The sequence below is a fragment of the Oenanthe melanoleuca genome, chromosome 7, assembly GCF_029582105.1.
Source record: "Oenanthe melanoleuca isolate GR-GAL-2019-014 chromosome 7, OMel1.0, whole genome shotgun sequence".
In the NCBI taxonomy this organism is placed as follows: Eukaryota; Metazoa; Chordata; class Aves; order Passeriformes; family Muscicapidae; genus Oenanthe; species Oenanthe melanoleuca.
Genome location: NC_079341.1, coordinates 22054887 through 22076993, shown reverse-complemented (window position 1 = coordinate 22076993; position 22107 = coordinate 22054887). Strand labels below are relative to the sequence as shown.

The window sequence follows — 22107 nt, the reverse complement described above, 5'->3', positions numbered from 1 at the left end:
GAAGGCAAAAGGGAACAGGGACAAGGCATAGTGCAGCAGCCCAGATGCAGTGCCCAGCTCAGGAAAGGTCCCAGTGTCCCTGTGTCCCCGTGCTGTAGCCAGGGGCAGCCCAGTCCTAGTCACCATGCCAAGAGTGCAGACCAGGAGCCCATTTCCCATGTGGGAGGGCAGAGAAAGAGCAGGTGTGAAACCTCCAGAGGTGGTGGGAGTCTCTTACCTCCTGTGCCCAGGAGGGAGAGAATTGTGCCAAGCTGCAGATAAAGCCTGAGTCACTCACCACCAAATGCTGCTAGCAGGGAGCAGACATGCTCATGTGAAGGGGTGAAACTGCTGGTGATCAAGGCAAGGGGAACAGTGATGGGCAAACCAGGGCTTGAGATGGGCATGTTATATAGGAGGGGGACATGACAGGGGACAGAGCACAGCTAGCTGCTGGAGGGAGGGGTGATCTCACCAGCAGCAAGGGTGCTCTGCTTTGCCCATCACAGGCAGAAGAGATCTCCTTTTCTCTTGGGGTAACACAATGGGCTGGCTGGTTTCTCAGTGGAGGAGGGTGCAGAGATCAGTGAGACTCCCCCAGGGCAGCTGTCCCAGGAACCATAGCCCAGATGCTGCAGGGCTGGGAGCTGCATCCCCAGCCTCTGCTGGGAGCCATGACTGGTACAAGAGGAATCAGAGATGCCGAGCACGGGACTGAGCGCTGGAAAACCATTCCTGAGGCTCGTCTGTGGGGAGAATTGGTGTGGCAAGCTGTGGGCTCCTCCTGTCCCCAGCTGCCCAGCCCTTGTGTGGCCCTCTGCTACTTTCTGGGCATGTCAGCTTCCTCCTGCCCCAGGCAGCTCCTGCTGCTCCTCCTGTTATGATCTGGTGCTGGGGACTGTCTCCGTTCTGGGTCTTGGCTGCACCTGAAATGAAATCACCATAGACAAGATGCCCATCACTGCACTCTTCTCCTGGTCTCCTTGCTCCTGGGGAGGGCTCGATCATTCTCCTGCATGTCCCTCTATCCCAGGTGTGTCTCTCCAGAGTGTTGGAGCTAAGTGTTGGGAGATGCTTGTGAGGGGGTCACTTCCCCAGCTTTCCCAGGTGGGACAGACTGGTCTGAGGATAGGCAGGGTCGTGGAGTCAGGGATGTGCAAGGCGAGCCAGGCGAGCCCAGTGCAGGGACAGGGGCCAGGCAGGGCTGTCCTGGGGGCGATACAGGTTCACCAGGTTTGGGCAAGGCTATACCAGGCGTGTCGGGGTCCGACAAGAGTGTGACAGGGAGGTATCGGGGACACCTCGAGGCCAGGTCGGGTTTGACAGGGCTGCGGCAGGACCCCGAGTGGACCCGGGCAGGGCTGCGCCAGGCAGGTCCGTGCCAAGCAGGTCCGCAGCAGGTCCCGGGGCTTCCGAGGCAGGGCTGTGCCAGCCAGATCCGCAAAAAGGGCTGCACGCTCAAACGCGGCGGCGAGACGCGGGGCCGGACAGGCTGCGGCCACCGTCTCCTACCGGAGGGTGCCCGTGCCCACACCGCGTCCGTGGCTCTGCGCTGCGAACGGAGCCTGGCACCCGGGAGTCCCCCCGCCCGGCCCGCCCTGTCCGTCCCCCCGGGCTCCGGTTTCCCTGTCGGAGCAGATGCTTTCGCAGCCCCGTCCCTCCTCCTCCTCCTTCTCCGGAGCAGCCTCCGCGCCGCGCTCCAGCCGCCCGGAGGTGCCTGCCCAGCCCAGCCCAGCCCAGCCCAGCCCGGCCCGGACGGCGCTGCCTGCCCGGCCCGGCCCGGCCCGGCCGAGGGACGCAGCGGGCACCCACCCGCCGGGGCCCCGGCCGGACCTCGGGGCTGCCCGGCTCCCGGAGAGTGGCGCGCTGAGAGTTCCACGCTTTCCTCAGTCCTGGCAGGATGCTGCCTTCCTCCCGGACCCAGCTGGGGCTCTTCTTCATCCTCCTCTGCCCCGCGAACATCATCGGGCTCTGGTGGTGAGTAGGACATCCCGGGGGGTGGGTGAGCAGGAGGGTGCACAGGCTATCTCGATCTCCGGGGGTAGTCCCCCTCCAGCTGGGGGACAGCAGAGTCCCCTACACCCAAGCACCACTTGGATGGGATTGCTGCTCACTGGCTGCTCTGATCCCGATTGGGGCACCCACATACTGCTGGGCTTTGGGGACAAAAGTGTGTTGGGGGCAGCAGGCTGGGGGATCCCCAGGAGTATGGGGCTCACAGGTCCCGTGGTGAGACTTGCACTTTGCCTCCCCACACCCCCCAGCCCACGGCCTGGGAGGCTTGTATGCCTGAGGGGTGGGCAAGGGGGCTTAGTGGCTTCCAGACCCCTCCAATAAGTCAAATTTAATTAAAAGCCTTAGGGTCCCTACAGTGTCCCCCCTGAATGGTGGCTTGGACACAGCAGGGACAAAACCCCTATTTGTAATGGTGCCCTCATCAAAGGCAGAGACGGTGCCTCGCAGGATACCAGAGGGGGTGGGGGATTCATTACAGGCACAGAACTGGGACCCAGCCTTGGAAAGCCCAGGTATCTGTCGAAACATGAACTATTTAAATCTATTAAGAATTTCACCCAGCCTGTCTTTATCCGGTTTTAAGTGCTTAGATTCCAGCTCCCCGGCGTGCCGTCCGGGCTATCATTCATTATCTGAGGCTATTCGTCTCCACATTGTCACACTCTTTTGACCCCTAAAATAAAGCTCTCCATAAGCCTTTCCCCTCACGGTTCCCTGCCTGCCCACCAGTGATTTATTCCACATCTCCATTCCCTTTGCTAACCCTGGCTCCAGGGCTGCAGTGGGGGCCTTTGTGAGTTTAAATGGTGCTGCTACAGTCAGTTGTACATCAGCTGAGAGTTTGTCCCTGGAGCCCAAGTGCTGTGTTTATTGCCAGGCAAGGGTTTAATATGGGTCTGAGAGGGACTTGCCTTGGATTTTTGCTAGAAGAGGGGAGAGCAAGGTAGGGCAAGCCCTGGGCAAGGCAGGGTGCTTGTGGAGGGTCTCCATGCTCCCTGCCACCTACCTCAGGGTAGCTGTGCCATTGAAGGGCATATGCCCTCCTGCTGCCTGAGACCTGCTGTTTTTCCCTGGCTAATTCTCAGACACACACACAGCTGTCCCTTCAGCTGTCCCTGCTTTCTCTGCCCCATCCTCCTCAATATCTCCAAGTTCATGCCCTGTGCTCCAGCTTTGAGAACATCTGCCCATGACTGGAGCAGGTAGATGTGAAGCAGAAGCTCATTTTGCCTTCATTTCAGGAGCAGGCAGACAGCATCAATAAGGGCAGGGGGCTGGGGTACCAGTGCCCCTTGCCCCAGGTGCTCAGAACTGCATCTCACTGTGGAGTCTGGGTCCTGCTGGTGCCATGTGTGCACAGACAGCAGTGACTTCGGGAGATTAGCAGGATTTGGCAGAGGAGGGCAAGGGGTCAAACTTGGTTTTTCTTCTTTTAAAAAAGAAGAAAGGGAACCTTTATTTTAAGAAAAATAACTCAGCTGCCTGATGCACGGCAAATGCACTGGGCAATGGAGTGGCTTCAGGAGGATCACCAGCTCACACTCTGCTTCACTCTGGAGCCAGTGAGTGGGAAGACATGGTGGGTGGATGAGGCCACCAGCACCACCAAATGGATGTGCCAGGCTTCCTGGGACAGGGCATAGGAGCAGCTGGGTGATTCATGAACTGCTTCCCTCAAAGTTTGGGGTTTTAGCCCCTGGGCCAAATCATCTTGGGGAGCCCTGCCTGTGCAGGGCAGAGGAGTCTGGGCATTTATAGGCATCCTCCCATGTGCCTGCTCCTGGTACTGGTCCCCTCTCCCAGGTCTGGGTAGCACTGGTGTCTGTGGGTTTTGCTATTGGTGGGGAGGGGTTCTTGGGAGTAGCTGTGTGTTGTGCCAGAGTTCCTAGAAGCCCCAGGTGGCACTGATAGAGCTGTTCCTTACTGTCCCTGATGCATATGGACTTTGGTGGCACACCTTTGTGTGTGCATCACTGGGCACTTGTGGGCTCTTAGCCAAGGGGGCATTTTCCCCTGGCCAAGAAAGAAATGTCTTTACAACTTCCCCATCCCACCCCTGAGTACATTATCCTTGTGGTGGGGGGATACAGAGGTTGCCTGTTTAAGCCAACTTTTCCCCCACTGACAACCTAATTTGTGAGAGTGGTGTGGAGGGCTGCAGCTGGGCTGGAGCTCAAGAGGCACAGTCCCAGCCCAGGCAAGCAGCCAGGCCTGGCCACTCACGGGGGGTAACTGTGCCCATCTGGATCCTGGCAGATGTTTGCCTCTATGGAAAAAGATTCAAGTATGACATACAACCACTGACATCCTGCTAGTGACATGGTAGCCTGAGAAAGAGCATCCTCCTTGTGTTAGGATTCCTCAGAGAGCTCACTGAAGATACAGACCTTTCCAGGGCAAAAGGGAGCAGGCTGTGGTTAGTGCCAATGAAAGACATGTCACTCACATGCTGCTGGCACCTTGATTAGTGCCAAGATGCAGGGATTAGGCTTTCCTTGCTTCCACCAGCTCCGTAAATTCTCTTTCTTCCTCCTCCCCTATCCTTTGCGCATTTCTTGCTCAGCTCCTTGTGCAACAGTGATTTCTCCCTCAGCAGGACAGGTAGGAACTGCCTGGGGCTCCTGGGCTGGCCCAGAGGCTGCAGAGATAGAGAACAGGCAAACTTAGTGCCTGAGGAGCCCCAGGCAGGTTCAGGGCAGGATTTCAGCCAAGCCGGTTTGCAGTTGGGTGTTTGCAGGAACAGAGGCACTCTGGGGATGGGGGCAAGCAAAGCCAGCTTCCCTGTGCCTGTTGGCTCTCCATGGGCATGGCTGAGAGCAGCTGGAAGATGGAAGAGAAAGCAGGGGAGAAAATAATCCCAGCTGAAATGCACTCTGCTCCAGCTGTGGGTCTGAGGGAGCCCTGAGGGATGGACACCTGCCCTCCATCCCCTTCCCTTCCATGCACAAGAGCAGTGCACCTCCAGGTTTTCATGGAACTTCTTCAGTGGTGCTCAGGGAGGACCCCTCCACCAGCCCCTGTGGCTGTACCCTTGAGGGGGTCCCAGTCCCATGTCCCTCAAGCCACACACCCTGGGTGGTTTAATGCAACAGTAGTCTCTCCTCCTTCACTGCCCTGACCAGCACCCACACTGCAAGGCTAGAGCCTGTAAGGGCAGGCTGCAGGGCTGGAGGGCAGGCACCCCTGGGGTGAGCCTTGTGAGTCACCCCCTGGGCTTGCTGACCCACAGCTGCCACCCCACAGTGCCCAACAGACTGGGCTGCCCAGCCTTCCCCAGCACCAGGTGCCCCTGGAGTAGCACCATATGGGCAGCAATGAATCTCCCCGTGGGAGACCCACTGGTGCCATCTCCCTGTGCCCTTGCTGGGGCAGCTGCTGATTTGCTGGGTTTTTCAAAGGGACAACGTTTCTCTTGCACTCTTTGAGATGACTACTGGCTCTAGCATTGGGCTACTTGTTTTCCCCCACATGGCAGCTGAGCTTTCCCCAGTGCCATGCCTTGTTCCTGCTCCTGGTCACATCCACTCTTCCATGGTGACACCCAGGCTCCCTGGCCATGCCCTTAACATGTCCCCAGCTGGAGGCTTTGTCTGGGCTTTGCATCAGAACCATGACACTTTGAACACCCCTCATGCAGGAGGGTACTGGGCACACCCTGACATCTTCCCAGGCTTTGCAGGGTTCTCCCACAACATGTGGCACCCACATTTGGGCATGAACTAGCCAAGCCTTCATGCTATGTCAGCTCCAGCCTCTGTCAGCACCAGGAGAAGGACACAGTGACCATGAGTGGGTGGACTTCTTTCTTCTTATCCCAGCCTTTCCAGGGTTTGGACATGGCTTTAGGATGACCACCTCTGCAGGTGCATGCTTCCTCCATCCCCCCAGTACCTGCAGCACAAGTTTGGGCAGCTTTTGCTCACGACAGCCTGGCCTCAGCGTGACCCTGCAGCTAGCAGGTCCATGGGTTGATGCAATGTCATGCCAAAGCCTCTTTCCCTTAGGCAGCTTCCCAGCTGTTTGCGTGCCATCCTTGCCAAGGAACTGCAAGGAGAAGGGCAAGGAATGGGGTCCCCCTTCTCTTCCCAACCCATGGCATTTCCTGCTCCCTCAGTGCCCCGGGTGCTGCTCGGCAGCCAAACCCTGGCTGTGCCCCCCAGGGCAGTGACTTGCTGCTTACTCACCACACCCTCACGGGCCTCCTGCTCCGTTTCCACACCCAGCTGCCCCAGTGAGTGGCAGCACCCACGCATTGCCCCGGGTGAGGGGCTGAGTGCCCGCCACAAGCCTGCATGGGCTGTAGGAAAGCTGGATGGGTGAAAATTCATCTGCGTGTCCCCCTTGCCCCATTTGCACGGCTTGGAAAGAGACAGGCTCCCTTTGGGCTTGACTTTTAGGCTGTCACTCAGTGTGACATCATTGTGTAGGGCGTGGGGTGACCTATGTCTCCAGGGATGGAGGTCAGTTCTCCATGGCTGTCATCCCACAGTTCTTACCTCTCCAGGTGGGTGCAGAATTACCTGTGGGCTCAGAGTCATGACCCAGGTAACCCAGTAACCTGCTGAAGGCTTCCAGAAGCTGGGGTAGAGACCTGCATGTGAGGCAAGACAAAGCCTTACTACCCTAGAGCAGTCTCCTCGCCACTTGGGAGTGCCCAGGCAGCAATACTCACTGGGTGCAGGCCAGTCAGATCCCACATGGAGCTGGCACGGCCCAACCACTGCTCTCCCACAGGTGCCACCTTTGAGAGCTGACTATCCTCCTTCTCACGCCATAGTTCTACCAGCCTCACTCCCTTGGCTTCCTGCAAACTAGGACCCCACTGGCTCCCCTCCATAATGGTCTGCTGGCAGGGGCCAGAAGTCCTGCTCCACATCATCCCCATGCCCCAGGAGAAGATGGTGACTTGGCCCAGGCTCCTTGGTCCGTGATTTTGGCTAGGAATGACTGGGACATACTGGAAGCTCCATGACTAAGAGCTGAGCTGGAAAAAAATGGTGATTATGGCTCTTAGGAACCCCCGGCTCTGTTGCAGCAGGCACAGCATCCAGAGCACAGGGGTTGCATCAGAAACCCCAGTGACTCCTGTTTGACGTGCGCCACTGGGACTGGGCTCAGGCTGCGGCTGTGGCAGCCCAAGGGGTGACAGCAGCAGGTGGGCAATGGCTTGCAGCCCCTTTTCTGTGCCTCAGTCTCCCCTTTCAGCAATAGGGTTGTTTCCCTTACACAGGGGTGCTGGGAGGTTGGAAAGTGGGCCTCATGATCATTGGCTTTTGGGGTGAGACAGAGGCCCCCAGCAGCAGTTCTGGCAGCCAGCAAAGGGCACCAGGGGCAGGTGGGAGGGATGCTGCTGTGCTGCTGAGCCTGGCTGGGGGCTCCCAGGCAGGAGGCACCAGGGGGCCGGGGTGCCCCAGGCAAGTTGCGGGGAGCCGGGCTGGCGACCCTGCTCCTTCACCAGGGCAGGGGGAGGAGTGCCCGGCAGCAGAGGTGGGGCACCTTAATTGTAGATGCGGGAGGCCTTGGAGCGGGACAAGCTCAGGCAGATCTGGGCCCTGCGCCGGAGCCCTTGCCAAAGTGGTAGCAGTTTGGCAGCATTTTTCTTGCCCTTGTCTCCCTCCATTCTCCCCCCCTCTCTGAACCCTCCAAAGCAAAACAGCTCTTGGGCTCCCGGCAGCCTCCCCGTGCCAGAAAGCGGAGTCCAGCGGAAATTAATATCGCGTTGGGCTTAGGCAGCCCACCCCACGCCTCGCCGGACGGACAGAAAGCTCCCGCGCTCTCCCACCAGCCTTGGACCATGGGTGGGGACCCCCGTGGAGCCGGTGGGCCGCCCATCACCCCCCAGACCCGCGGGGCTGAGCTCTGCTTCCCGGCCTGATCCGGCGGGCTGGGGTGAGCCACAGTTCAGCATTTGATCTGACGGCCCCGGGGGGCTGGCGCATCGTTTTTATATGAGTACAAAGAGTCATCTCTTAATGAAAGTCCCATCCCGGCTCCCCCTCTTCCCCACTGCACCGGCGCAGGCAGCCAAAGCTCCGCCATCCTGCTGTAGATGTTGGGAGCCCGTGCTCACAAAGGACAGCGAGCTTGGAGACCAACATGGAGGCTTGGATCCCTGTGTGGTCATCATGGAATGAGACTGGACAGATTTTCTGGTCACTTTCCACGTGGGCCTCAGTTTCCCCATCTATGGAGGATCTGTGCCAGGCAAACTCAGTGATGCTCCCCTAGCTGCCCCATCCCTTTGCAGAGGTCTATGTGAATCATATAGCAGAGGGAAACCAAGCTGCCGGGAGCAAAGGGAGATGGGTTGTCCCTGGCAGGAGTGTGGGCTTGCCTCAGTTTCCCTGCTGGAAATTTCCTTTCCAGGCAATTCCTCTCTGTTGAGCTGTTTAACCTTTAAACCTCCAGCCAAAGCATAAGGGCTCTCTTTCCAGGCTGTGAGAGAGGGCACGTCCTCTCTAAGCCCAGCTGAGGTCTGGTGGGAAGGAGATCCAGGCAGCTGGGGAGCCTGACATGAGGCAGGGGGACCCTGGCAGGGCCTTGAGCTTCAAACAAGGGGCTTGGAGGGGGTTTGCACTGGGGACAGGATTGCAAGCAGAGTACTGCAGCCTGGTGTCCCAAACACAGCCCCACAGCTGCACAAGAGAGAAAAGGAAACCCAGAACACAGTTAAACACTGAGATTCAGCTTGTGATTTTTGAGCCCCTGGGGCTTGGCCAGACTATAAAGCTCTGGGTTTGAAAGCTGTGCAGCTGATGCTCTCCAGTGAGTGGGGCTGAAGGAGGCACGGGCCGCCCAAGCGCTGCTCCCCAGGAAATCCCAGGGAATGTAGCCTCCCAATCATCAGGCATGTCCTGCTCCTGGGGTATGCTGGGTTCAGCCCTGAGCTTCTGTGGGCATCCATGGCCACGAAAATCATGTTGTTGAGCAGGATGAGCCCACAGGAGCAGCGCTGGAGGCAAGGGTGGGCTGAGTTTAGGGTGTGCTAAATTCGTGTGGCCCATGGCTGAGTTGCCCGTGGCAGAGCTGGAGCATCGCCCACGCCAGCACGAGGCAGGGCGCTGCAGCTGCGCGAGCTGTGCCGGGGAGGGCACTCCGGGCGAAATGTGTGGGGAAAGCACAGCAGCTTCTGTAGCTGATGGCGCACCGGGGAGCGCAGTGTTGTGCTCAGACTTTGCCTTCAGGGCCAGGGAACCAGGCACCTCACTCCAGCTGTGCTGGCAAGGAGGAGCTGCCTCTGACGTGGGCCCAGCCAAGACTTGCCCTCCCTCACTGGCATTGGCAAAGCTGGCGATGCCACCTGCATCCCTCCCCTGCACTCCCGCACCCGCCTGCAGCTCCATTCCCTGGAGTCAGTGCCTGGATTTAGGGAGGTGAGTACAGGATCCTGGCCAGCAGCCGAGGGGCTTTATCAGAGGCAAGGTCATTCATCTAGTCTCCCACGGGGTAAAGCAACAAGCCCCCACGGAGAGGGGGAACACAGCAAGAATGCTGGCTGGGCTCCTTGTGTCCACAGCTCCGGGAGACGCAGCTGCATCAGGCATCAGTCACATGGCAATGCCAGGACTGGGTTAGGTCATTGCCAGCCCCAAAGAGCAGAGGCTGAGTAGCACAATATTTCTGAGTAGCACAATAGCCATCTCCTGTTGGGGTTGACACTATCACCCCCACTGATGTCCCCATAGATGTCCCCAAAGATGTAGAGAGGTATATGCCAGCATCTTCGTATAGCCTGTCCCACGGCTGGAGATCCCCCCCATTCCCCAAATGGATGGACAGGGCAAGGTCCATTGCATGGGTGACCTACCTATTGTCCTGCTCCCACTGCATACATCTCTCTGTCCCCTTGTCACCCAGGCTCAGCATGGAGCTGGCACTGCCCTACAGCCTCGCTCCGTCCCTGGGAGTAGATCTGGTCCTGTCCCATCCACACCCTGGTCTCTCCTGGGCTTGGGTGCTGGTTTTGCTCTGCTCGCTGTCCCCTCCTGCAGGGCAGTGGGGAGCCCCCTGGTCATGGACCCCAACAGCATCTGCCGCAAGACGAAGCGGCTGGCGGGCAAGCAGGCAGAGCTGTGCCAGCTGGAGCCAGAGATTGTGCAGGAGGTGGCCAAGGGCACCAAGCTGGGCGTCCGGGAGTGCCAGTACCAATTCCGCTTCCGCCGCTGGAACTGCACCAGCCACAGCAAGTACTTCGGCAAGATCCTGCAGCAGGGTAAGGCCAGCACTTCCTCAGCTTCCCATTTCCCAAAAAGACCCCAGCCTGGTCACGCACCTCCCTGGGACTCCTGGAGTCTTGGCGTGCAAAGCTGCTTGTGTGTGTGTGTGTGCATGTAGGGGGTTGCTCAGTGCTCCCCGGTGCAGTCACACTGAGCTTTTACTGCCGGGACATGTCTCCCTGTGTTGTAATGAAGCAATTACCAATGCTCCCAGACAGTGCGGGGCTTCATGAAGCCCAAGAATGCACCCTCGTCTGGCAGTGATTTACTGCTCCCCCGGGACCCCAGGGTGTGCTGTGGGAAGGGGCCCGGGTGGGAGGCAGTGCACAGCCATTGGGAGCTGCCCCTCACCCCGTGGGTGCCCTTCACATCCCTCCTCCTGACCCTGCAGGGAGCAGAGGAGAGGAGTGTTTGCCTCCTGTCCCTGTCCCTGTATGGGCACCCTGATGTCACCCTGAGGAACAGGGCTGGGAGGCAGGGAGGTATGTGCAGGTCTCAGACAGTGGATGCAGTGGTCCAAGCCAGGCCCAGCTGCATCAAAATCAGAGCAAGGGCAGAGCAATAGGGCACCCATGGGTGAGGCTGGGAGTGGATGGTGATCCAAGCAAGGGGGATGCTTGAAACACCTTGGTAGGATCACTCAGTGGGAGGTGAGTTTAGACCTGCCCCTCTTCCCTTGTTGATCCCTGTGCTGTGGCAAAGGAAGATGCTGGAACAATCCCCAGTCTCCTCAGCTGTCACATCTGTTGGTGCATGGCCAGCCTGAGGCAAAGCGGGTATGTCCATGGGCCATGCAGGGGGCTCAAGGTGACATTCCTGGAGGAACTGGAAAGGTCGGTGGGCCCTGGGCACCCAAGTGACTGCAGATACTAGTGGGGGTCAGAGCTGAAGCCTCGAGGGAGACACTGACCCATGGGAGGGGGATAGGCTCATTTAAAAAGCTGATTTGCAGATGTGGGTTCCCCCCAACACAGGAAGGTGTATTCTGTCAAGAGGCAGAGAGTCAGGGCATATGAGGGACACTCTTGCCTCTGGAGTCACCTATTCTCACCACAACCTGGCAGTGAGGTAGGTTGGATCTGTGCCAGGCAGGGAGCTGGGCTGGAAGTGGGGTGCTGCCAGAATGCAGGGCCAGACCAGGTGGTGAGTGAAAGGTACTGGCAGATGAGCTGCTGGGTACCCAGGAACAGCTTGTGTTGGAGGAGGCACAGGCACATGGGGATGCTGGTGGGGCCACCACATTGGTCCAGCCTCACTGCTGGGCTGATAGAGACAAGCAGTGTCATAGGGACAGTGGTGTATTTGTGGGTCCCTGGCACTCTGAGGACATGGGGCAACCCAGTTAGAGGTATGGAGTTCCCCAGAGCAACAAGATGGGTTCAGAAGCCCTCCCTGTAAACCTGCAGCTACTGCATAAAGTATCCCTGCATTTTTGGGGTTGCCAGTTCCATCAGATGGGTACCTCCCATCCAATATCCTTTTCTATCCAAGGATGCTGCAAACCTCTCATTCCTGGCCACGGCCTCCCTGGCACAGTCACGGCTGTCCCCTCTTCCCTTGCTGCCACCCGTGCCAGGTGTGGCATGCCAGGGCAGGCTGGCTTGGGGGCAGCCACGTGTCTGGAGGAACTGTCAGAGGAGCAGCATCCCCCCAGGGCCCGGCTGGCAGGGTGGCATGGGCACCTCCGCCAGCTTTGGGCTGTCTGCTGGGGGTTCTGCCAATCCCAGGTGGGAGCAGGCGGGTGGTCGGGTGGCTTGTGGGGGCAGGAGGGCCTGGGGAGGGGGTGGTGCCCCCTCGGTGGCACTGCCAGAAAGGCACTGGTGTGCCCAGTTCCTGCTAACATCAGAGGGATGCAAGTGCTGCGTGGGCTTTTGCAGGAGCTGCTCATGGTGCTCTGGTATCCCTCTTCCTGCAGCCTCCCCAAGCCAGAATACTGAAGATGGAGGGATGGGACACCCCCCAAAACCCACCTTCCCCTCCCTCCCGAGGAATCCCCTGCAGGCCAGCACCCTGGGCCAGCCTGCCCTGGCATTTGGGTGGGCAGAGCTGGGCTGGCACGGCGCAGGGGGAGCGCGGACCCCCCGAGCAGGGCGCCGCACCCCTGCTGCCAGAATCCCCCGCTGGCTGCGGCTGCGAGCGGCAGGTCCGGGCAGGGGAAAGATGCTTGGAATTCGTGTCCCGGAGCAGAGAGAGACAGGAGCAAATACTAATAATAAATAATCCTGCAGGGTGGAGGCTGTGCCGGTGGAGAGAGGGAGGCAGGCAGCTCCCCATGGCAAAGAGGGTAGTGGGGGAGAGCAGGCAGCAGAGCTTCATCACTGCTGCCCTTTAGAGGGTGAGTGGCACCCTCAGTATCCCTTGCAGTGTTTGTTTCCAGGTGCCAGTCTGGAGCTGGGGTTGGGATTTTTACTGCTTGGAGGGATATTGCCGGGTAGTATGAGGAAGATGTGGGTACCACCTGGTCACCTGGGACTACCCTCTGCTCTCTGAGCTTCTCTCTTTCCTATGGGGCAGCACGCAGACTGGCAAGAGGAGGTGGGAGATTTGTTCCTTCATCTGGGTGGAGGAACACTGGCAGGGCCTTACTGTCCCCCACAGTCTTAAAATCTGCTTGTGAGAGGCAGCTCCTGCTCCAGGCAGCCTGTCCACGGTGGGTGTATCACCCAGGGATAAGCACCACTGGCATATGAAGAAGGGAGGAGGGGGGGGTCTGAGCTGGGATGTCAGCTGGGGGGGAGCTTTGCCTGCTGGAGCTGACCCCCATGCCGGCCCTGTCCGTTCTCCTGCAGATATCCGTGAGACAGCCTTCGTGTACGCCATCACGGCGGCGGGGGTGAGCCACGCCATCACGCAGGCCTGCAGCATGGGCGAGCTGCTGCAGTGTGGCTGCGAGCTGACACGGAGCCGGGCCCCCCCCTCGCCCACGGCGGGGCCAGGCACCGAGGGCACCGCCTGGGAGTGGGGGGGCTGTGGGGACGACGTGCAGTTTGGCTACGAGAAATCCCAGCAGTTCATGGATGCCAAGAACAAGAAAGGCAAAAATGACATCCGAGCTCTTATCGACCTGCACAACAATGAAGCCGGGCGCTTGGTAAGGCCCCTGCACTCCCTGCCCCCTGCACCCTTTGTGCCCCTACCCAGCCCTCTGCCTTCAGCATTCCCAAGTCATGACCCTGCACCAGCTTTGGCTGAAATATGGCCCAATATCTTTAGGGTATCCTTTGGAGGCGCTTTGGAACCCCCTCAGGCCACTCTCCAGCCCCCAGGGCAGCACCAAGAGGCAGGGTTTTGGCTGGGGGTGCTGGGCAGCGGGAGAGGGAGCCGAGGGCTGAGCGTGGCTGTCTGTTCCCCAGGCGGTGCGCAGCTACATGAGGACAGAGTGCAAATGCCACGGGCTGTCGGGCTCCTGCACCCTGCGCACCTGCTGGAGGAAGATGCCCCATTTCCGAGAGGTGGGGGACCGCCTGCTCGAGCGCTTCAACGGGGCTTTCAAGGTGATGGGAGGCAACGACGGGAAAACCCTCATCCCTGTGGGTGACAACATCAAACCTCCCGATAAACAGGACCTCATCTACTCGGCCGACTCACCCGATTTCTGCTCGGCGAACCGCAAGACAGGCTCGCTGGGCACCAGGGGCCGTGTGTGCAACAGCACAGCCATGGACACGAGCGGGTGCGACCTGCTGTGCTGCGGGAGGGGGCACCGGGACGAGACGGTGGTGCTGGAGGAGAACTGCCTGTGCCGCTTCCACTGGTGCTGCGTGGTGCAGTGCCGCAAGTGCTCCGTCCGCCAGGAGCTCAGCCTCTGCATCTGACAGCCTGGGGTCAGGCGAGGACAATTCGGGAGGCCACTCCAGGCTCACAAGGCCCCCCTGGGACAGAGACAGGTGGAGCCAGCGGCAGGGTCAGCGTGGGTGAGCTCAGCTCTGCGCTCTGGGCAGTGCTGGCTTCCCCAGAGGGCAGCACCGGGCTGCCCGGCAGCCACACGGCCCCGTGGGGGGAGCTGTGGGCACAGGGCTTCCACTAATAAAGCTATTTAAAGCTGGTGTGCCTCAGCGCTTCCTGGGGAGGGCTGAGAAGCGCTGACCACCGTACTGGAATGGGACTAGCCAGGGAGCTGTCCTGCCCCAGCTGTGAGTCCCAGTCAGTCACACTCCTGCCAGCCTCTGACCTTGCTGGGACCTGTGGCAGAGTCCAGCTCATTTTTAATCTACTCTCTGTGGTTGTTGAGCCCGAAGATGAGTGTGGATGAGGGCATGGGCACTCTCCTGCCCTGCTGTGCTGTTTCCATTGCCTGAGTGCTCTCCTCCCATCATCCACAGCTGTCATTGCTTGTGGTGCCAGTTTGTGTCCTGCCACCACCTGACCTGGGATGTTTGCACTCCACAGTGCCTCCACTCATGCCTCATGCTGGAGGTACACCTAGCAGCCCTAACGCTATGGTGTTGTGCTCTGACTTTCTTGAAGGGACCTTGTATTCTTTTCACTTCAGCCACAGTCACTGCAGCCCCTGCTGCAGAGCCTGGCACACAGAAGCCTTGGACAGCGCTGGCACTGTTGGCTTGGTGGCATGCAAGGCATTCACTTGGCATGCCATGGGCCACGTGCAACCCCACCTGGATGGCAGGGTGCCAGGCATGTATGTCTTGATAACCTGATCAGCCATCAACCTGTTTGTCCTGTCATGGACAAACACAGGGTGAGGAGCAGCCTGCGTGGCTGCCCAGCAAGGCAAGCTGCCAAGCCTCTGTTCCAGGGGCTCCAGGGATCTCTGAGGGGGTCCCTCCCATGCTGCAAGGAGCCCACAGGAACTGGTTTCTCCAGGGTTACCCAGCACAGGGGTTTAGGTAACTGCAGAGTGGAATGTGTGCGTGCAGTGCCTGCTCAGCTGGCAATGCCCCACTGAGCTGAGGCTCCCCAGAGGGATGTCAGCAGAGTGAGAGCCTGGGAAGAGAGATCCATGCTCCTGGGCCTGCCTTCCACATTGCAGCAGTGCTGGACACTGGGGGCTTTCCTGTCCACCCCTCTTCAAGAGAGCTATAAGCTGAGGTAGCTGAGGTGGGCAATGCCCCATGTGCTGGGTACTGCCAGGCAGGGTAAAAGCAGAGCTCACAGTGCTGGGCAGACTGCAAGGCAAGGGAGGCTGCACAGGTGCTGGAGATGCCCACCAGTGGGTCCTTCCTCGCCCACCCCAGGCAGCCAGCAGGAATAGCCAGAAGCAAGGTGCTGGTGAACCATTAACTTGGCCCAGCAATCACTGGGGAGGGAATCTCTAAATCTGCCAGCTGCAGCTTTGCAGCTGGAAATTCCCTTCTGACTTGGCCACAGTGGTGCTGGGAGAAGGGAGGCACACAGGGCTCTCAGGAACTCCTGTCCCCACACCCACCATGGGAACACACGGGTGGGTGTGAGCAGGGCAGGGTGGGTGCAGGGGAAGGTACCTGTGCATGCAAGCAGTTTGGTGTGTGTGCATGCACAGGTAGCATGAATATGCTTGTTCATGACCATACACGTGCATGTGAGATTGTATAACCCATCACTGTGTGTGTGAGCCCCTCGTGGGTGTGTAAATATGTTGGCCCATGTATTCTGCATTTCTATGAATACACAGCAAATTGAAAGTGTGTGTGCATCAGTGACACTGTCCCCATGTGAGCCTTTGTGAGAGTATGTTTGCATGTCATATTGTGTTTCCTCAAGTGTGTCTGGGACAGGGAGGACCTCTAGGAAGGGAGCTGGAGAGTTGCAAAAGTTGTGTGCTGGAAGATGTGTGGATCTGTTCCATAGGCTCTGCAGGTCCCTCTGGATGGATGCACTTGAGCACTCTGGACTGCCTGTCAGGAGACGTCAGTTCAGGCAGATCCTGTGAAACTTTAGGTCACCCATGCTGTCCTCTGGAACCATAGCTGAGACTGCCTATAAGGGGATTCTGAAACCCTCTATGAGATGTTCACAGTCTGAGCTTCAACATTTGGCAAGTTCCTTCTCTGGATTCTGTCTCAGCTCCCCCACAGTGGGCTGCTTTCCTGCTCTGGGCTCCATGGACATGGCTCTGGAGATGTGGCAATGGATAAACCCCTGGGAAGACATTTAGTGCTTTTGAGTAAGGTATCTGACCTGTGTCCTCTCTGCCACTGCCCCAAATCACAGCTCCTGAAGGATGGAGATCACAGAAGACACAAATGTGGAGGGGAAGCACAATGGTATGCTTGTGGGGTAACTCCTCTGCACATCCACGAGTTTGCCTGTGAGCCTCTCATGAGTGTGCAAACCAGTTGGGCTGTGTGCATTGTTCTCTGCCCAGGTGGGGAAAAGGGACAGCTCTTGTGGAGGCTGACAGCTCCTTACCACAGCTCCTGATCTGGCAAAGCCAAATCCATTCCTTTGATAACCAGGAGAAGCCCTGACACAGGCAAATGCTGCCAGTAGCCTGTCAGGGTCTGGACTGACCCAGTGATCTGGAAAGGGCTGAACAGCAGAGCCCCCTGTAAATCCCAATTCTCCAGACCTCCACAGCTCCCCAGGAGCTCCCCACCACACAGGACCTCACCCCAGATTCCTAACACACCCCAGCACCCCCAAGGGCAGTTACTCCTCAGGTCCCCAGAAGTGCTCCAGGAATCCCCCAGATTCCTAGAAGTCCTGCAGCCATCTAGACCCCAGGAGCCTCCTGAACCCCTCAAGACCGAGCAGCTCCCGGCCTGGGGTGCGCAGCATCCCTGCCGTCGCCATGGCAACCCTGGATGTGGGGCAGAGCGGGCGGCGCAGCGGCAGGAGGCCGCCAGGGGGCGCTGCGGCACGGGATCGTGGGATGGGATGGGATGGGATGGGATGGGATGGGATGGGATGGGATGGGATGGGATGGGATGGGATGGGATGGGATGGGATGGGATGGGATGGGATGGGATGGGATGGGATGGGAGGATGCATGGGGAACATGGGAGTGGGCACAGGGTTTAGTGGTGAACACGGCAGTTAGACGTTTACAGCTGGATTCGATGTTCCTAGAGGTTTTTTCCAGCTGAAATGATTCTATGGCTCCATTAATGTGGCTGTGTGGGGGCTCATGGAGGTTTACTGGGTTGTGCAAGTGGCTGTGCCTGGGGAGCTGCTCATGTGGATTTGTGTGTGTGGGTGTGCATGGGATTGTACTTGGGAGAACGGGCCCAGGAGTGCGTGTGTGTGAGTGTACAACCCCCTGATTCCCATCCCTGTGCTCCCGTGGGCAGGGGTCAAGCAGGACTCTGTTCTGGGCCAGGCTGGTGAAAGCCAGGGGTGCACAAGGGTGGCTGTGTGGGTGCAATGAGTAGCTGGAGAGTCTGGGGGGTGTGGCTGTAGATGTGCGTGTATAGCCCAGATCCCTGCTACTGGACAGTTTACATTGCAAAACTTTCAGGATCTTCCCAAGGGAAAAAGAGGAAGTTTATAATAATTGGATTTAAAAAAAAAAAAAAAAAAAGAAAGAAAAAGAGAGAGAGAGAGAGAGAGAGAATCCCAGACTCCTGTAATGTTAATGACTTTGGTTTTTGGTTGGGTTTTTTGGTTTGCTTTTTTGGTTTGCTTTTTTTTTACATTTTCTTTCCAAATGGGAAGAATGCATTTTTCCCTTCAATTCCCCAAGTTGAAAGCAGTTGGACAGATTAATTCAATCAAACTTGAAAATCTCTCTGAACTGAGACCAAAAATAGAATATTTTTGCCCCCCTAAAATAAGCACTTTAGGAAAGTTTGGTGTCATGCAGATAAGTCCTAAGAGGGGAAGCCAAGAAACCTGGATGCCAGCTCAGCCAAGCTGAGTGATCAGGCTTGGACAGTGGCACCCAAAACCTGTGTGAAACCCTTTTCCTGTGGTTGCACTGCTGGCTCACTGCTTGTTGCTGAGCAGGGGCTGCCTGGCCAGCAGCAGAGCTGGGTCCTGCCTGCCCAGCCCTGCTCTCCTGGGAGGCCTCTCACTCTCCTTCTCCAGGCTCTGCTGCTCCCTCCAGGGAGCTGCCTGTAACTGTCCTCTGTCCTCACTCCATTTCTCAGTGATAGATGCCACCCAGGCAGCCGGGAGCACACACGAACCCCAACCTGCCCACGAGGGCCTGGCTCACCCCTGCCCATTATGGGTGTTCTGCTGACCCAAACCAGCTCCTCCTGGCTCTGCCCTGTCTCTGGGACTCTGTGTGTGCAGTGGTTGCCTCTGGAATGGGGGACATGGGTACTGGGAGGTGTCCAGGCCAGCTCTGCTGCACATCTCTGAGCACTCAGGCAAGGGAACATGTTGGGCTACCTAAAGCAGAGTGCAGAGAGTAGGTGTGAGCCCTCGAGGGTCAGGAGATGGGGTGCACAAGGACCCCAGACAGCTCTTTGGAGACACTGCCTATGAACATCAGGGGTCTGTGTACCTCCTTTTGCTGTCAGAACTTCTCCAACACTGGTGTCTGGGCCCTGCTCTGTCCACATAACTCCAGCATCCTGGGACTGGCTGTGCTGGCCTGGCCCACACCAAGCAGTGTTTGTGAGGGCAGTGGGCTCTGGAGGCTATCAGGGAGATGCCTGACACCAGGGCACTCCTTAGCTCCCCCACCCCAGAAGAAGGGTAGAGCAGAGGTTCTCTCACTCCTGGGTCTTATTTCTGACTGCCAAAATCTCACCTTATTCAAGTATCTTCCACTCCATGGCCTCATTACTTACCCTGTAGCAAAGGCAGCAGCCATCCTCCATCTCTAGGGTAGGGGATCTGCCTGTGCCTACCCCTGGAAGGCAGAGCTGCAGGAAAAGTGATTGCTGAGCTGGCTTCATGCCCTGATCACTCCACATGGGGACCAGCACTCCCACCTATTCTTGTGGCTGTGCATCCCTCCCCACAAGAGGCACCTGCAGCAGCCCTGCACAGATGTGCTTGGGCAGCCCTGTCCAGCCACCTCCCTGCTGCCTCAGCCAGCAGCCTGGTCCTTTTGGGGACGTGCTCTCCTTGCCTAAGGCAGTGCAAGGGTTGGGATCCCCCATGGTGGTCATAGCAGCTCTGCCATGGGGTGTCCCTGTGGAGTGTGGGAGGCAGCGTGCCTGGGGACGTGCTCCAGCCCCACGGATGGTGGTACCACAGCCGGGCTCCAGCTCCTCCCCTGCACCCTGCTGTGACCCAGGCAGCCTCTGCCAGGTGCTGGGAGGAAGATGGGAGGGAAGATCTGCCTCACTGCAAGGATGCTCGCAGGGATGGCCAGGTGCTGCCTTTCCACCCCGACGCGAGGCAGCGAGGCTGAGCGCTGCTGCTGGCACTGCCCACCGCCCCGGGCTCGCAGCGCCCCCGCCCCCGGCAGCTGGGAGGACTGGCCGGGCCAGACCAGCGGCCGTGAGCCTGGTCCTGAGTCACACCCAGCAGACTCGGGCAGCTTGTGGGTGTGAGCCAGCAGGGAGGCACTGATGCTGGGGGCTGCAGTGCTGCTGGGCTGGGGAAGTTTGACATGGTGAGTAATGCTGCCGCAAAAGGCACGGTCACCCTGACCCCACACCCAGCCCTGACTCACGTGGCTGCCGCTCCAGTCCCAGGGGTGCTGCCGGGCAGGGGAGTGAGGAGACCTGTGCTTCAGGATGGCAGAAGCTGGGTAAATGCATGGTTGCATGGGCTCTCAGCAATCCTCCCCTTCCTCCTCCTTCTCCTCATCCAAGCTTCCCCTCACTTTAAGATTCCCCAGAGCTTCCCCCTGCACCCCTTCAGCCCCACCCTGTGTCACCAGAGCTGCCTCCCCTTCCCACACCTGCACACACAGACTGGCTGGCCCTGGTGGTCCCAGAGGCTATCAGCCCTTCCAAGCTTGCAGCATGGCCAGGACTGTGCTTGTCCAGAGCATTGTGTTGTCTTTCTGTGCTGCCTTCTGGTCACATCTCTGGGCCCACAGCCAGTCTGTAAGAACAAGTGGGAGCAGCACGATACACACAGAGATCTCAACCCCCCCATTTTCCTGCTATGGATTTCTGGTGGGTCATTCCTGGACATCACAGAACCTCAGAAAAGCTGCATGATGTCCAGGGCCTTGGAAGCTGCTTACCAAAAGGCAGAAGGGGCTAGAGGAAGGCATATGCCAGGAGGAAAGGGGGAACAGAGCCAGCTGAGGTGCTGGAAAGGAGTTCTGATGGAGATGACCACAGGAGAGCCAGCCCCATTCTCCCAGGGGTGTGGAGCCTGTGGCGTGGGGTGCTGGCAGGACCTGCTCCTGCACAAGGGAAGGGGAACAGAGCAGGCAAAGTGCAGGCAGCCTGAGGGCTGGGCAGGAGGATGTGCAGTGTAAGAGATGGAGGGATGGCAAGAAGGATGGAGAGACAGAGAGATAGAAGGATGGAGAGGATGGAGAGAATAGAGATGCTTCCCCAGTCCCCTGCACAAAGCACATCCTGGGGCATCATGTAACCTGCTGAAAGAAGGGACCTGCCTGAGTGCTTTGGCCTGAGCAGGGGAGCTCCAAGGGGTATTCCCACTGGGGAGCAACCACCTTCATTCCAGCTCTGACAGCATCCCACATCTCTTCCTGGTCTCTGCAGAGTGTGGGGCTGCTGAGCAGTGCTGGAGATGGGGCAGAAGCTTGGATGTGACAGGTCCCACGACCCACTGATGCTGCGTACCCAACTGGGGGCCTATAGTAATGATAAGAACAGATGCAGTGCTCTCAGAAATCTCAGCTTTTTGCCCTGAGCTTTGATGGTGCCATCGGGACCAAAGCACCCTCCACCAGCCTCGCATGCCTGCCTACACCCATCCCTGCTCAGGGGGGCCAGCTCCTGTTCTTAGTCCCTCCGGTCCCTGGGCCACAACAGGTGCTTACTCATGCTTCAGGGCTTTGCTGGTGTGATTCAGAAGAAAGGCTGGAGCAAAAGGCTCACCTGGCTCCTCTCCAGCCCCAGGACATTGCTGGGACATGAGGAAACAAGTCCCCCGTGCCTGGCCCTGCTGTGAGCACCGAGACTGTGGGACACAGCAGCTCCCCAAGTCAGCAGGAGCGTGTGAATGAGACACCTGCTCCTGAAAGTGATTATGAAAGGATGAAAGCGTTCCTCCTCAGATTTTCCTTGGCATTTATTTTGTGCACAGGATCCTAATGAACATATAAGCATCTGTGCTCCTGAAGCCTGGAAGCAAGGGTCCCTTCCCACAGGGCAGGAGCTTCTGGTGGGAAGGTGTCCTGCTTTCACCAGGGGATCTCTGGTGGGTCCAGGCTGAGGGCAGCACATGCCTGGGTGTTATCTCTGGGGTGGCCCGAGAAAGAAAGGGGTGCTGAGGACACCTGAGCCAGGAAGCTGCCTGAAACTGGAGGCTGTTCCTCTGCCCTACCCCTGCCTGCTAAGTGGGGGTTCAGACAGTCTGTTCCAGGATATAAAGGGGAATCTCCAGACAGGAGCCAGGTCTTGTGTGAGAGCAAGTGGAGAGGGTGGGAGCAATGGCTTCTATGTTAGGGACCACTGTGTGTCATGTCCACAAGTCTGCTGGTGTGCTCTGTCCAGCCCTGACACCACACCTCTCATCACCAGTCTGCATCTCTGCCTCCTTCGGTGGCAGGTGACTAAAGGGTGTCCTGACACCATTCCCAAACTCCTGTGGGACACTGCACATCACTTGCTGGGTGCTGGGGGATCCAGGAGGGCAGCAGCTATGGAGGAAGTGATGAGTGCCAGGTGATGCTGTGCCAGGAACCTCTCTGTATTCTCAGGTCCTTGCCTGAGGGATAGAAGGTTCTGCACCCTCGCCTCTTGCTAAACTGTGTGGGTAAGGAAGCTGGAGGGTAGATGCTGGCTCTGGACCAGTGTCCACCCCTGCACACCCCAAGGAAGCAGCAGGGAGACACAGGGATAATCTGCAAGGCCACTGCACAGTTCCCAGATGAAAGATACCCTGCCCACTGGACTCTGTGAAGGTAAGG

At 58.4% G+C, this 22107-nt stretch overlaps 1 protein-coding gene across 1 annotated transcript; it reads left to right on the top strand.

Moving 5' to 3' along the window:
• The first annotated feature begins 1879 nt into the window (after nt 1-1879).
• Nucleotides 1880-14061, top strand: WNT6 (Wnt family member 6). The gene is made up of 4 exons (XM_056496445.1): nt 1880-1956; nt 9987-10207; nt 13001-13302; nt 13565-14061. The coding sequence occupies exons 1-4, from the start codon at nt 1880-1882 to the stop codon at nt 14024-14026; spliced, it is 1062 nt and encodes a 353-aa protein (XP_056352420.1). The 3' UTR covers nt 14027-14061.
• Nucleotides 14062-22107: the final 8046 nt, after the last annotated feature.